Source organism: Musca domestica, unplaced genomic scaffold (assembly GCF_030504385.1).
Source record: "Musca domestica strain aabys unplaced genomic scaffold, Musca_domestica.polishedcontigs.V.1.1 1, whole genome shotgun sequence".
Lineage (NCBI taxonomy): Eukaryota > Metazoa > Arthropoda > Insecta > Diptera > Muscidae > Musca > Musca domestica.
In genome coordinates, this window is record NW_026712114.1 from 36,927,814 (window position 1) to 36,942,402 (window position 14,589).

Sequence of the window (14,589 nt, forward strand, 5' to 3'; positions counted from 1 at the left end):
CTCCATTACTGTTTTTATGTAATTTGAGATTTTAATTTAATTGCTTTGGTTCGCATTGCTGCAACAAAAAGCAGAAAACAGTTTCGTTTTAGTTTCAAGTGCATTTCATCCATTGCCTACATTTGAGTGGGTGTGTGTGTGAAAGTGCGGCAACGTTGGTCGTGACACTTAACCAACCTCTCCCCCTATACGTATATGTGACCATCAGTGGGATGTTAAGGAAAAAGTGTAATCCCCGACTTCATTAGGGGTTTAGTATCTGTCTATCTGAGAGAGCGAGAGATACATCTCATACGGTCGCCATTAAAATATCCAAGGTGAAGGTAGAGGCCAAACATGTGCTAATTGCTGTGCCATTTTCTGTGGAAAATTGCATAGTTTTATGGGTTGTAAATTGGCGTGTGTGTGTGTGTGTTTGGTCAGGTTCAGTACTGGAGGGGGAACGTGAAAAACGAAACTGAAATCTTGTGGACAAACAATATTGAGTAGTTAAATGATTTTTTTGTCCTTATGGATGCAATACTGGCTATGGATTTTACTTCCCATTACCGTAGTCGATATTTATATACCCTACATCACTATGCATATTTAATAGAGCTACCCATATCTAAAAATGTTTATATTGGCAAATTATGTGAAATAAATCGTATGAACTGTGATCGGTATTGATTGGGAATTTTGGATTTAAAGCGGTTTTAATGTGATGTCCGATGGAACTAACTAGTTGTATCTTAATCATTCCGACTTCGCCTTCCACTAAATTTGGCACAAAGGCTTGTCGGAATAATTACCATTGTTAAAAATTTAAAATCGGGTGAAACTTTTGCATAGGATTTTGACAGATTTTGACAGACAGAAGAAGTCAATTGTAAAAACTCAACGTGCTTTTAAAACATTAAAAAAATGTGAGAAGTCCACTTTACAACGGATTATTCGCATTGATTTGCATTGGTTCCCGTACAAAATTCAATTGACGCAAAGAATGTTGCCTGCGGACAAACCTCGTCGATTGGAATATGCCCAAAAGGTCCGTCGAATATGGGCAACCCTGTATAGGAGATGTGCATAAATTCGAATCCACTTCTACAAAATTTGGTAAAGGTATTTCTAGGCTGTATCTGATAACTTTTACATAATGTCTTTGTTACGAAGTGCTTATCACGGCTTTAGGAAACTTAAAAATCAAATCGGACGAATCGATTTTCTTTAAATTTGACGTATTTTGTGCTCAATAAACTTGAATTTTGCGAAGATATAAGTTAGTGATAAGCCTATTTTTTGGGTAAAATAATTAAACTGTCTCAAATTTCGTCTTAATTAGACATTAATGCGACCTGTACTTTGTGAACAAAACGGACGAACGAATGGACGTTCATTAATAGACAATCACAAAACGACTTGAGTTCATTTTTTCCCCTTTGCCTACTTTAAAAATATGCTCAGATACATTGAACCCTACACCCTACTAAAGCGAGCTCAGATTTGGAGTTTACTTTCACGGGTTACTTCTGTTTTAAGTTTGACCGGACAAAATATTGAGTATCCTCAATCATTTGGAGGCAATTTGCAATTTTCAAAAAAAAAAAAAAACAAAAAAAAAGCATAGAGTTCGGCCGGCAAAACTTTTAATACACTCCACCTTAGTGTAAAGTAAACATTAGAAGAAATGTGGCAAAAACCATTTAAAATGCCGAATATCGGCAGGTACCGTTATATATATCCATATATGCAATGTTTCGCAACCGGAGCTGGAACCCATTATGACCAACGAATACCAATTTATAGACAAATCCGTGAAAAAATGTGGCAAAAAAATTAAAATACCGAATATCGGGAGGTACCTTTATATGGGGGCTATACAAAACGTGAACCCATACATGCAATGTTTTGCCACACGCACAGGGACCCGTTATGACCTACAAATACCAATTTTCAGACAAATCCGTGAAAAAATGGGGCGCTCTACGTCAAATAATGTGGGCTGTATCGTGATTTCAACAGACAGACAGACACCGGACAGACTGCAGACGGACATGTTAAATCGACTTAGAATTTTATACTGATTATGAATATATATACTTTATGGGTTCTACGACGAATATTTAAGGATGTTACAAACGGAATGACAAAGTTAATATACCCTCCTTTCCAAGGTGGAGGGTATAAAAAACGTTGAACAATCTATGTATGCAATTTTTGTCAGAGACCATTACCATATTCAAATACGAAAATTATCAAAATACTGAATATAGGGAGGTACTGATATAGGGGGCTATACGAAGACCTGGACCTGCACACGCAATTTTCTGTCATAGACTGTAATACCCATTAGGATTTTCAACTACGAAATTTGATACAATTCTAGCGAATTATATCTCGAAAATCATTAAAATACCGATTGTAGGGATTCGAATATAGGTATTTTTCGGTCAAAGCTGTAGTATGAACTTGAAGTACGAAATTTGAAACAATTCCGATCAATAATATCGCTAAAATAATCAAAATACCGAATATAGGGAGGTACCGTACGGAAACGGGAAGCTGTGTGAGCAATCTTCTGCAATAGAATGAAGTACCCGTTAGGAATTTCAAATTGCTGTTGACCTAAAACACATCTGAGAAAACTGTTATCAACCTTCTTTGTTTGGTTCGCAAGCTAGAGTGATTTCCACAGATATGCTGATCAAGGATATACAGGGTGAGATGAAAAAACTGCAACCAAATTTAGACTGCTGTCATTTCTACGCCACTCGTCCGACAGCTGTTAAAATTATTTCAGTGACAGCTCATTATATAGTTTACAAGCGTTCAAAAGCATTTTGGTGAGAATTTTCCAGAAAAAAGTTATTCGTGATGAAATTCAAGCGTGATAGTGTGATTTCTTTACATTTTTGGCTGGAAAACCAAAAATGATTATCATTAGAGCACTCCAGCGTAGCCCAACGTTAAGGAAGTGGATGGAAGAAAACAGCAACATCAGCAGAAACCAGTTCGAAAAGTAAAGAAGCGACTTGATCGAAATCCGCGTCGCAGTGGCCGAAAAATGGCTCGTGAGCTGAACATATCGCAATATCCCATTCGGCAAATATTGACAAATGATCTGGGGGAAAAGCCATTGAAATTCCAAAAAAAGCAAGAACTTACACCGCAACATAAAGAAAGTAGACTCAAAAGAGCTGCTTCGCTTGACGGAAAGTGGTGAACTGCAGAATTTGGTTTTCTCCGATGAGAAAACATTCGTTGTCCAGCAGTTTGTAAACAAACAAAATGATTGTGTTTACTTGCCAAAGAGGTCAGCTGAAAATGTGCACCTTCGGTTGGCCACCAGAACTCAAGTGCCGGCCATGGTGATGGTGTGGGCCGCCGTAACAGCCGATGGTCGCACTCCGCTCATATTAATCGACTGTGGCATCAGAGTAAATGCCGATTATTATCGCGAAAATATTCCGGAGGGTGTATTAAAGCATTGGGCACGCAAACATTTTGGCCGCAGATCTTGGACATTCTATCGACACTCAGGATACCATCGCACTCAGCACGCACCTCCCAGGAATGGTTACAAAATCAGGTTCCTTGCTTCATTTCCTGCGCACAATGGCCACCAAAATCTCCGAATACCAATCCCTTGGACTATTGTGTCTGGAGTATTTTGAAAAGCAAGGTTGGCACTAAAAACTACCAAAGTTTCGATCACCTCAAGCAAGCGCTTTGCCGGGAATGGGCCAAAATTCCGCAGAGCAGCGGGCAGCGTGTGACGGTTTCATTGGCCGCTTGAAGGCCATAATTCGTGCCAAATGTGACCTATTCGAACAAATCTAAACTTATTCTAAAATTTGATTTCCGACATTTCTTGCTTTCATTCAATAAAAATTAAAACAAAATGTAAAAACTATGGCGTTTGACTTGGTTGCAGTTCTTTTATCTCATAGGAGCTGTACCTAAATTTGAATCGACTTCTACAAAATTTGGTAAAGGAATTTCCATGCTGTATCTGATCTCCAGACTCAGTCGTTTCCCTTGATAAAATAATCTGCCAATTATCATTATTATTATATGAAATTAAAGAGTTCCACGTTCATATCCAGAGTTAAGAACAATATGTCCATTAAAAACATTGTCTCTTTAGTGCGCTTTGGGGATATAAAAATCTGACATGGAAATAAATCCCGAATACTTTATGTGGAATTTTGCAAAATATCTATATAAGACAAATGCTAAACTATCACATTTTTTAAACCTATAAAATACCAAATGAATACGCAGCAAAGCAATAAAGAAGAACACGTTTGGTGTGACAGCAACAACAACAGCAGAAGCAGCAGCAGCAGCTAATGGGTCAAGGCCAATGGATAATAGAAACACGTGTGGTTCGTTCACACAATGCCACTCGAAATAAGTCTCCACACAGGGAGAGGGGAGGTATGGCCAATGACACAAATGACACTTTTCTAGCAAAGGAAAGTGTTTTAGTTGCTTCCAAAAGGAAAATTCTTTTCAATTTTCAAATGATATTAATTTGCTTAGACATCATTTCTTATAAATAAGAAATGTGACATATAAATAAATACATACATACGTTTATATTTACAATGTTGTTTATAATTTTCATTCATTTTTGTCGTAAACAAGAATTATATACTCGGCATTAATAAACAACTGAAAGCTTTATTTCATGTATCAATGAAAAAAAAAACATAATGTTTTCTATATCAGCGTAACCATAGCAAATTGTAAAAAACAAAGCTGTTGAACCGGCAATGAAACCTGACTACTTCAGTTCCGTTGGTGCACATTATGTGGAGAGTCATAGATCTAATGGCGATGACTTAGGTTGTGATTAACTAGGAAAAATCGGATATTTTCAAATGTAAACAGTACAAAATCCACTACACCAATGAATGAAAAATGTTTAAATTAAAATTTGGTCATTAACTTTTATTATAAGAAGCTTTGAAGGTATTGAAAACAGAAACAGACATGTCAAAATACTGACTTTTCGGGATATGTAGCGAAAGCCATCAAAACATTGAAATATGATGTGTTATATCGGGTACTATAGTAAAATGGTCTGTAGTTACTTTATATCATTAACAATTCTAAAAAAGCAGGCATATCGATGTGATCTGTATTTCAAATTCTTTCTAAGCCTTTGCAGCTACACAAATTGAATATTCTTCTATGTGAATGTCTTACAATTTGTTATGCTTCATTGCAAAGAAAATTTAGGTTACCTGCATTTTTATAGCTGCTCTTTGGGGTATTGCTTAATATATTTTATTATTTAGTCTTCTATTCCACATTTTGCTAAAGTTACACAATTTGTATACCCTCCACCTTGGAAAGAAGGGTATATTAACTTTGTCATTCCGTTTGTAACATCCTTAAATATTCGTCTTAGACCCCATAAAGTATATATATTCATAATCAGCATAAAATTCTAAGTCGATTTAACGATGTCCGTCCGTCTGTCTGTTGAAATCACGATAAGCCCACAATATTTGACGTAGAGCGCCAAAATTTAGCAGAGCTATTTGCATTGTATCTAGGATGGTTGGTATTGAAAATGAGATATATCGGTCCACGTTCTGGTATAGTCCCCATATAAGGGTACCTCCCGATATTCGGTATTTTGATGATTTCTGCCACATTTTTTCACGGATTTGTCTGGAAATTGGTATTTGTAGGTCACAACGGGTCCCTGAGCGTGTGGTAAAACATTGCATGTATAGGTCCACGTTGTGGTATAGCCCCCATATAAAGGTACCTCCCGATATTCGGTATTTTAGTTTTTTTTTGCAACCTTTTTTCACGGATTTGTCTGAAAATTGGTATTTGTTGGTCATGATGGATTCCAGCTCCGGTGGCGAAACATTGCATGTATGGGTCCATGATTTGGTATAGCCCCCATATAACAGTACCTCCCGATATTCAGTATTTTGATGGTTTTTGCCACATTTTTTCACTGATTTGTCTAAAAATTGGTATTTGTGGGTCATAATGGGTCCTAGTTCGTGTGGCGAAACATTGTAATTATAGGTCCACGTTTTGGTACAGCCACCATATAACGGTACCTCCCGATATTCGGTAATTTGATGATTTTTGCCACATTTTTTCACGGATTTGTCTGAAAATTGGTATTTGTGGGTCATAATGGGTTCCAACTTCGGTGGCGAAACATTGCATGCATGGGTCCATGATTTGATATAGCCCCCATATAACGGTACCTCCAGATATTCGGGATTTTGATGGTTTTGCCACATTTTTTCACTGATTTGTCTAAAAATTGGTATTTGTGGGTCATAATGGGTCCTAGTTCGTGTGGCGAAACATTGTAATTATAGGTCCACGTTTTGGTGTAGCCCCCATATAACGGTACCTCCCGATATTCGGCATTTTAATGGTTTTTTCTAATGTTTCTTTTACCCTTAGGTGGAAGGTATTAAAAGTTTGGCCCGGCCGAACTTAATGTTTTTTTACTTGTTAAATTTTTAGCGAGTAACGAGTAAGGTTGAAATTCGTTATGTATGGATGAATGATGAGTGAAATTACAGCGATTTTTCTGAAAAATACTGTTTTTTTTAAATTGTCATATCTCAAGGAAAGAAAATTCGGCACAATTCACCACAACTTTTTGTCGAAATTCAAAAATTCCAATTCCAACATTTCGATTTCCAATCTGATTTTTCTATCAGGTGTAACACGCTAGCGTTTCCGCATGAAACAAAAGACTGGGGAATAAACTTTGTATACGAGTCTTATATTAAGTTTATTCCCCACTATTCGAGTACCCCCTCTCGGCAGTAAAAATCGAGCAATTCTAAGAAACAACTCTCCAATTTTTTAAATAAATACAAGTAAATAGATCTAATAGGGCGGCGTTTTGAAAGTTTACATCAAAGCAAAGTAACCCAAAAGAGAGAGAGAATTTTTACTATAAGTCACAAAAAAATAAACCTCTATTTTCATTGTTGAGATACAATTTCGGTGGGTATTGTACCTAAACTCGTCAACATACCGAATATAGAGAGGTACTGATATATGAGGCCTATACGAAGACCTGGACCTGCATAGACATTTTTCTGTCACAGACTGTAGTTCCCATTACGAACTCTAAATACGTAATTTGAAACAATTCCGGTGAATAATGTCGCTAAAATCATCAAAATACCGAATATCGGTAGGTACCGTTATATGGGGGCTATATGAAAACATGGATCTATATGGCCCATTTACGAACTTAACCTGCCTACTGGAAAAATAAACACGTGTGTAAAATTTTAGCCTTCTATCTCAATTCGTTCGAAAGATAGCGTGATTACAACAGACAGACGGACAGACAAACAGACAGACGGACATGGCTAAATCGACTTAGAATTTTACGCTGATCAAGAATATATATACTTTGTTGGGTCTGACATGAGTATTTCGAGGAGTTACAAACGGAATGACAAAGTTAATATACCCTTCATAGTATGGTGGAGGCCTTTAATGGGTTAATTCGTTGTTACAGCATCCAAGTTTTTTGCTAGGATTTATGTTGTACCGATCTCACCGGTTCCAAATTTATAAATTAGTTGTTTTTTACATTGGATTGTAACCGCCAATGTCAAGTGCTGCGTTGCAATTTTGTAAACAATTTTTTTTGCTATGCCATTACATTATCAATTTCAAGTAAAATAAAACAAATAGCTGAAAAAAAGCTTTTCATATTGAAATGTAAAGTATTGCAAAAAACAAAAAGTAATTATCTCTTTCTCTCGGAAACCACCGACAAATGAATGTGAGAGCAAATCAGAAAATCTCTCAGATATACAAATCGCCATATCGACCGACGCGGCATCGTCGGTTGGTTATGTGCACCCCGTCGTAAACAGCAAACAGATCGCTTTACTATTCTGTTGTTTGTTTTCCAAAGCGATTCTAACGGGAAAATTCATCTCTGGGAGGAAGTCCGCTGTTGTAGGGCAGCAGTTACTAAAGAAACGACTAGAGAACCAGACGTGTGCGTCTTTTTCTCTCCCATCATTCGGTGTTCTGTGGATATTTGGCGTTGGCATTTTGCACGGGATTTTTAATGTTTGTTGTTTTCTTTTTCGCAAAAATTATTGTGCGGTGGCTATTTTAAAATTGAAAATAATTTTCGGCGTTCTATGAAACACAGATATTTGCCAAAAGAGTTTAATACTCTATTCCAAAAGTCCCTGAAATAAGAAAAAAATTGCAATTTTCAAAAAAATAAATTGAAAATTTCCATATTGAATGCCCGACACTGATCAAGGGCAAAAGTGTGTTTTGTGAAACTGCCAATGTTGTGAAATATATTTTTTTTTTTTCAAGAAGAAAGCTAATTATTTTTGGAAATACATATTCCCGAAGAAAATAAAAGAAAAAAAAAATAAAAATATTTGCCAAATTTAAATGAAATTCTTTCCATATAAAAAATTAGCATATCTTTAAAACGAAATAATTACAAAAGTGTTGTAGTGTGTGTTTTTTGTGAATTTGATAAACTAGTTTGCATTTATTGATATATATAAATCTTCTAACACCCACACAGTCGTTCCCACCATCAATACCTAACATCAATTGAAGTGTTCCTTAAAAAGTCTGCCATTTTAGTTATAAAAATACTTTATATAAAAATAAACAAATTTTCATTTTGTCAACAAAGAAAATCGCCTGAAATCAACCACAATGCCTGAAAGCAAAAAACTAGAGGTATGAAACAACAAGAACAATAAATAAAATTCTTATAAAACAATAGAATTAATGACGTTTTATACTTTATGTTTAAACTGTGTTCGTTGTTTGTGATATACGCATAGGGGATAAAACGTAATTGAAAACATTGTGCAAATTTATTGAGAGTATTTGTGGGAGACACGAAAAACATTGGGTAAAAATTTTCAATATTCGCTCTTGATCCAAGTCTTATGTAAATATAACCACAACCCCAGATTGGACCATATCTGGTGCTCTGTTCATTTTATATGAGATGATTTTTCGAAACTTTTGAACTTTGGAGGGGTAGGAAGCAGAAAGAATGGATCCTGTTCAGACTTGCTTAAATATAGACCAAAATATTGGAATATGTTTGAAAAAACTCGAATGTTGATTTCCCAATTTAAGAGAGTTATGTTTATACCCTTCACCATACCTAGTATGGAGGGTATATTAAGTTTGTCATACCGTTTGTAACTCATCGAAATATATTCTTGATTAGCGTAAGACTGTAAGTCGATTTAGCCCTATAACTCCGTCTAGAATCCCAAAGGTATGTGATATACAGGGTGAGATAAAAAACTGCAACAAAGTCCAACGCCATAATTTTTACATTTCTTTTTTTAGTTTTATTGAAAGAAAGCAACAAATGTCGGAAATAGCATCATATTTTAGAATAAGTTTAGATTTCTTCGAATTGGTCACCTTTGGCACGAATTATGGCCTTCAAACGGCCAATGAAACCGTCACACGCTGCCCGAATGTTTTTCTGCGGTATTTGGCCCATTCCCGGCGAAATGCTTGCTTGAGGTGATCGACACTTTGGTATTTTTTAGTGCCAACCTTGCTTTCCAAAATACTCTAGACACAATAGTCCAACCGATTGGTATCCGGAGATTTTGGTGGCCACTATGCGCTGGAAATGAAGCGAAGAACCTCATTTTGTAACCATTCTTGGGTAGCGCGTGCTGAGTGCGTTGGTGCTGAGTCCTGTTGGAATTTTCAAGGTCTGCGGCCAAAATGTTTGCGTGCCCAAGGCTTTAATATACCCTCCAAAAAATTTTCGCCATAATAATCGGCATTTATTCTGATGCCACGGTCGATTAATACGAGCGGAGAGCGACCATCGGCTGTTGTGGCGGCCCACACCATTCACCATGGTCGGCGCTTGAGTTCTGGTTGCTGACCTCTTTGGCAAGTAAACACGATCATTTTGTTTTTTTACAAACTGCCTGACAACAAATGTTTTCTCATCGGGGAAAAGCCAATTCAGGAGTTCACCACTTTCGGCCAAGCGAAGCAACGCTTTAGCTCTTTCGAGTCTATTTTCTTTTTGTTGCGGTGTAAGTTCTTGCACTTTTTGGAATTTCAATTGCTTTACCCCGAGCTCAATTTTCAATATTTGCCGAATGGAATATTGCGATATGTTCGCTCACGAGCCATTTTTCGGCCGCTGCGACGCGGGTTTCGATCAAGTCGCCTCTTTACTTTTCGCACCATTTCTGCTGATGTTGCTGTATTCTTCCGTCCACATCCTTGACGTCGAGGTACGCTACCAGTATCATGGTAACGAGACACAAAAGATTTATTCACATTTAAATGCTGGAGTGCTCTAACGATAGCCACTTATGGCTTACTAGCCAAATATAAAGAAATCACACTATCACGGTTGAATTCCATCACGAATAACTTTTTTTTCTGGAAAATTCTCACCAAAATGCTTTTGTACGCTTGTAAAGAATATAATGAGCTGTCACTGGAATAATTTTAAAAGCTTTCGGACAAGTGGTTTGGAAATGACAGCAGTATTAATTTGGTTGCAGTTTTTTCATCTCAACCTGTAAAGCTAAGATTTTGCATAGAATTGTCGTTTGTTCAAAGATGAGATATATCGATCAACTTTTTCATATAGTCACCATATAATTGTACCTCCCCATATTCGGTATTTTGACTATTGAATACAGATTTTCTAAAATTCCGTATTCTACCCCCTGTGACAGAAAATTGTCCATATAAGAGCACATTTTGGTATGGCCCTATATGATTGTACCTTCCGATATTCGCTATTTTGACAATTTTTGCCAAATTTTTTAACGCAAACGTTTAAAATGTGAAATTTTAGAGCTGATAATGATCCTATTTCCTGTGGCAGAACATTGTCTATACAGATCCACGTATTCGTATAGCCCCGTATAATTTTACATCCCGATATTCACTATTTGGACAATTTTCGCACACATTTTTAATTTAAAGTTTGGTATTTAGAGTTGGCAACGGGTTCTACCTTCGATGTTTAGCAAAATTGTGGCAGAATATTTTGTATATATGTCCATGTTTTGATGCAGCCCCTTTATAATGATACTTGTAGATATTCGAGATGCAAAACATCGGAATTGTTCTGTAGCAGACAAATTTCATATAGGCCAAGGCTTTTCTATAGCTTTCGTCCTTATTTTCCAAATGGCTTGTGAAGGTGGAAAAATAAATGGAACAATATTGTTAAGTTTCGTACCAGGTACTCCCTTCCCTCAGAAGATTATATCAAGTTCAGATATGAGCAATACCGCTATATGTATATATATATATATATATATATATATATATATATATATATATATATATATATATATATATATATAATATATATATATTATATATATATATATATATATATATATATATATATATATATATATATATATATATATATATATATATATATATATATATATATATATATATATATATATATATATATATATATATATATACATATAGCGGTATTGCTCATATCTGAACTTGATATAATCTTCTGAGACTGATGGTACACCTATAATTGTGCATAATTTTTTTTTTACAATAACGTGACGTCTACAATAATTTTTTGTTTTTCCTGTTTCAAATATTCTGCTATATTTTCATTGATGTTAATTTTTGTTGTTGTTTTTGTTTCTATTTTAATCTATGGAGAAATGAAATGTCTGCGTCCGCATGTGGGGTGTACAAAACAAACAATGAAAAACACATTGCACAACGTTGACTTTGAGAAATGTCATAATGAGTAATATATCGATACGTATGTACGTACATGAGTATGCACAGTCGTGGCCAAGTTAATAACATCGTTTGAGAGCAATGTACATTAAATGTATTAAATGTTTGTAAGACGATTTTGGACCAAAATAGGAAAATGTTCATTCTACGAGAATCGGCGTTTTGAAAATTACCAACGGTAGTTACTTTCAAAAATCCAGGGAATATGTTTCTAATATATTTTACCAGTCGATTCATTAAAGGGTTATTTTGGGTCCTTCCTTCAAAAACTCCATTAAGACGTGATCGTATCAGACAAATTGCACGTCATTTTTACTATGGGTTTCAGTATACGCCAATTCTAAAATTTAGCTAAAGCCGAAAATCGGAAAATTAAAAAAAAATACGTTTTGGGTTAGGGTCATGGAGCGCGGCTGAGATACTGAGTTATACAAAATAGTTCCATAAAACATCATTTAAGGTGAATGACGTCAAAGACAAAAATAAACTACTTACAAATTTAAATACATAAGTCTATAAATTTAAATACTATAAGTCGCCATAAGTCCGTGTAAGTGTTATGTTTATTCAAAAAAAAAAAAAAAATGACCGTTTGTGAGGGAGGTACGATATGTCAAAATTGAACTAAACCGTAGATCCTGTTCGCCCTATATATGAGTTTTTATTCAACGTAATTAACGTCTGTAAATGAGGTATCCTATCCTCAGACTGAGGCTAATATTGAAAAAAATATTAAATTTCACATTACATCTGTGGTCTTAGGAACTTAGGAGTTTATATATCATTTGATACGTCCATGTAAATAACAATTTTCTTCAGATGAAATCCGTTTAATAAATTTTGAGTAGTTTTAGTCATGTCCGTCTGCTTACTTTCGAAGGGAGTAGTTCATTTAGTCCAAACATTTAAATTGTAGGGAGTATGATTATATATACAGGGTGAGATAAAAAACTGCTACAAAGTCAAACGCCATAATTTTTACATATTTTTCAAAATTTAATTGAATGAAAGCAAAAAATGTCGGAAATAGCATTAAATTTTAGAATAGGTTTAGATTTGTTCGAATTGCCCACCTTTGGCACAAATTATGGCCTTCAAACGGCCAAAGAAACCGTCACACGCTGCCCGAATGTTGCTCTGCGGCCTTCTGGTCCATTCCCGACAAAGCTTTTGCTTGAGGTGATCCACACTTTGGAATTTTTTAGTGTCAATCTTCCTTTACAAAATACTCCAGACACAATAGTCCAACGGATTGGTATCCGCAGATTTTGGTGGCCATTGTGCGCTGGAAATGAAGCGAGGAACCTCATTTTGTAACCATTCTTGGGTGGCGTGTTCTAGTTTTGCGGCCAAAATGTTAGCGTGCCCATGGCTTTAATACACCCTCCAAAATATTTTTGCGATAATATTCGGCATTTATTCTGATGCCACGGTCAATTAAAACGAGCGGAGAGCGACTATCGGCTGTTATAGCGGCCCACACCATCACCACGGCTGGCGCTTGAGTTCTTGTGGCCAACCGAAGGTTCTTATTTTCAGCTGACCTCTTTGGCAAGTAAACACGATAATTTTGTTTGTTTACAAACTGCTGGACAACGAATGTTTCCTCAACGGAGAAAACCGAATTCGGCAGTTCACCACTTTCATCCAAGCGAAGCAACTCTTTAGCTCTTCTGTGTCTATTTTCTTCCTGTTGCGGTTTAAGCTTTTGCACTTTTTGGAATTTCAATAGCCTTACCCCGAGATCATTTTTCAATATTTTTCATCTGGAATATTGTGATATATTCAGCTCACGAGCCATTTTTCGGCCACTGCGACTCGAGGTTGGATCAAGTCGCTTCTTTACTTTTCGAACCATTTCTTTTAATGTTGCTGTTTTCTTTCGTCCACTTCTTTGATGTCCGGCTATGCTATCAGTATCACGGTAACGAGCGATGGTACGAGACACAAAAGATTTATTCACATTTAAATGTTGGAGTACTCTAACGAAAGCCACTTGCGGTTTTCCAGCCCAATATAAAGAAATCACAATATCACGCTTGAATTCCATCACGAATAATTTTTTTTTCAGGGAAATTCTCACCAAAATGCTTTCGTACGCTTGTAAACAATATAATGAGCTGTCACTAAAATAATTTTAACAGCTGTCGGACGAGTGGCTTAGAAATGACAGCAGAAATGACTGAAGTTGTTTGCCGTTTTTTTATCTCACCCTGTATATCCATTTATGTAAGACTTAGGCTGCAAATACATAAAAAGCTTGAAGTCATGGCCAGGCATATTAATGCCAAATTGTAATGAAAAACGACGGCAGGATTTTAGTGCAGCTCTGTAATTCCTTTGTGAAATGTCACAAAATAGGCCGTGCCATGACTTAAAGCTTCTTATGTACTTAGCCCTTTAGGGCAAGTGAAAAATCGACAATCTTCCCGAATTCTCCTCCATAAAGGGTTTGTATTTTAAAGGAGTTTCAGAAGGATCTGATTTGGAATAATCTGAACTCTTAGAAAATGTTGTCAATCATTGATACTCCACAAAGATGGAATATATCGACTAACTCCATCTAAACTTAAATGTATCCATGCCCCCGATATATTTGAAACAGTACATAATATAAAAGTTTTATCGCACTTAAGCCTGGGGGAATGTGGACAATAGCAATTAGCACACACACACATTTTTAAAGTAGTGCATTTCAAACTAAGTATAACAATGTTTTCAAAATTTCTCCAAGTGTATGTAAATTAATTTACAACAACAACAATGATTTACACGTTTTTGCATTTCATTACCGGCGTATTATTTACAATAGAA

At 35.9% G+C, this 14,589-nt stretch overlaps 1 protein-coding gene across 6 annotated transcripts in view; it reads left to right on the forward strand.

Annotated features, from left to right (window-relative positions):
• Positions 1-14,589, forward strand: part of LOC101896822 (calcium-binding mitochondrial carrier protein Aralar1) — a 79,681-nt gene that overhangs the window by 17,003 nt on the left and 48,089 nt on the right. Inside the window, exons 1-2 of one of the 6 annotated variants that reach the window (XM_059122367.1) lie at positions 7,918-8,076; positions 8,558-8,718. The exons of 2 other annotated variants lie outside the window; for them this stretch is intronic. In XM_059122367.1, the coding sequence (XP_058978350.1) occupies positions 8,695-8,718 (24 nt within the window). In that variant the 5' untranslated portion in view covers positions 7,918-8,076; positions 8,558-8,694. Of the gene's footprint in view, positions 1-7,917; positions 8,198-8,557; positions 8,719-14,589 lie in introns of those variants that run through there. 3 more of the 6 variants (XM_059122378.1, XM_059122371.1, XM_059122375.1) reach the window with 3 other exon arrangements.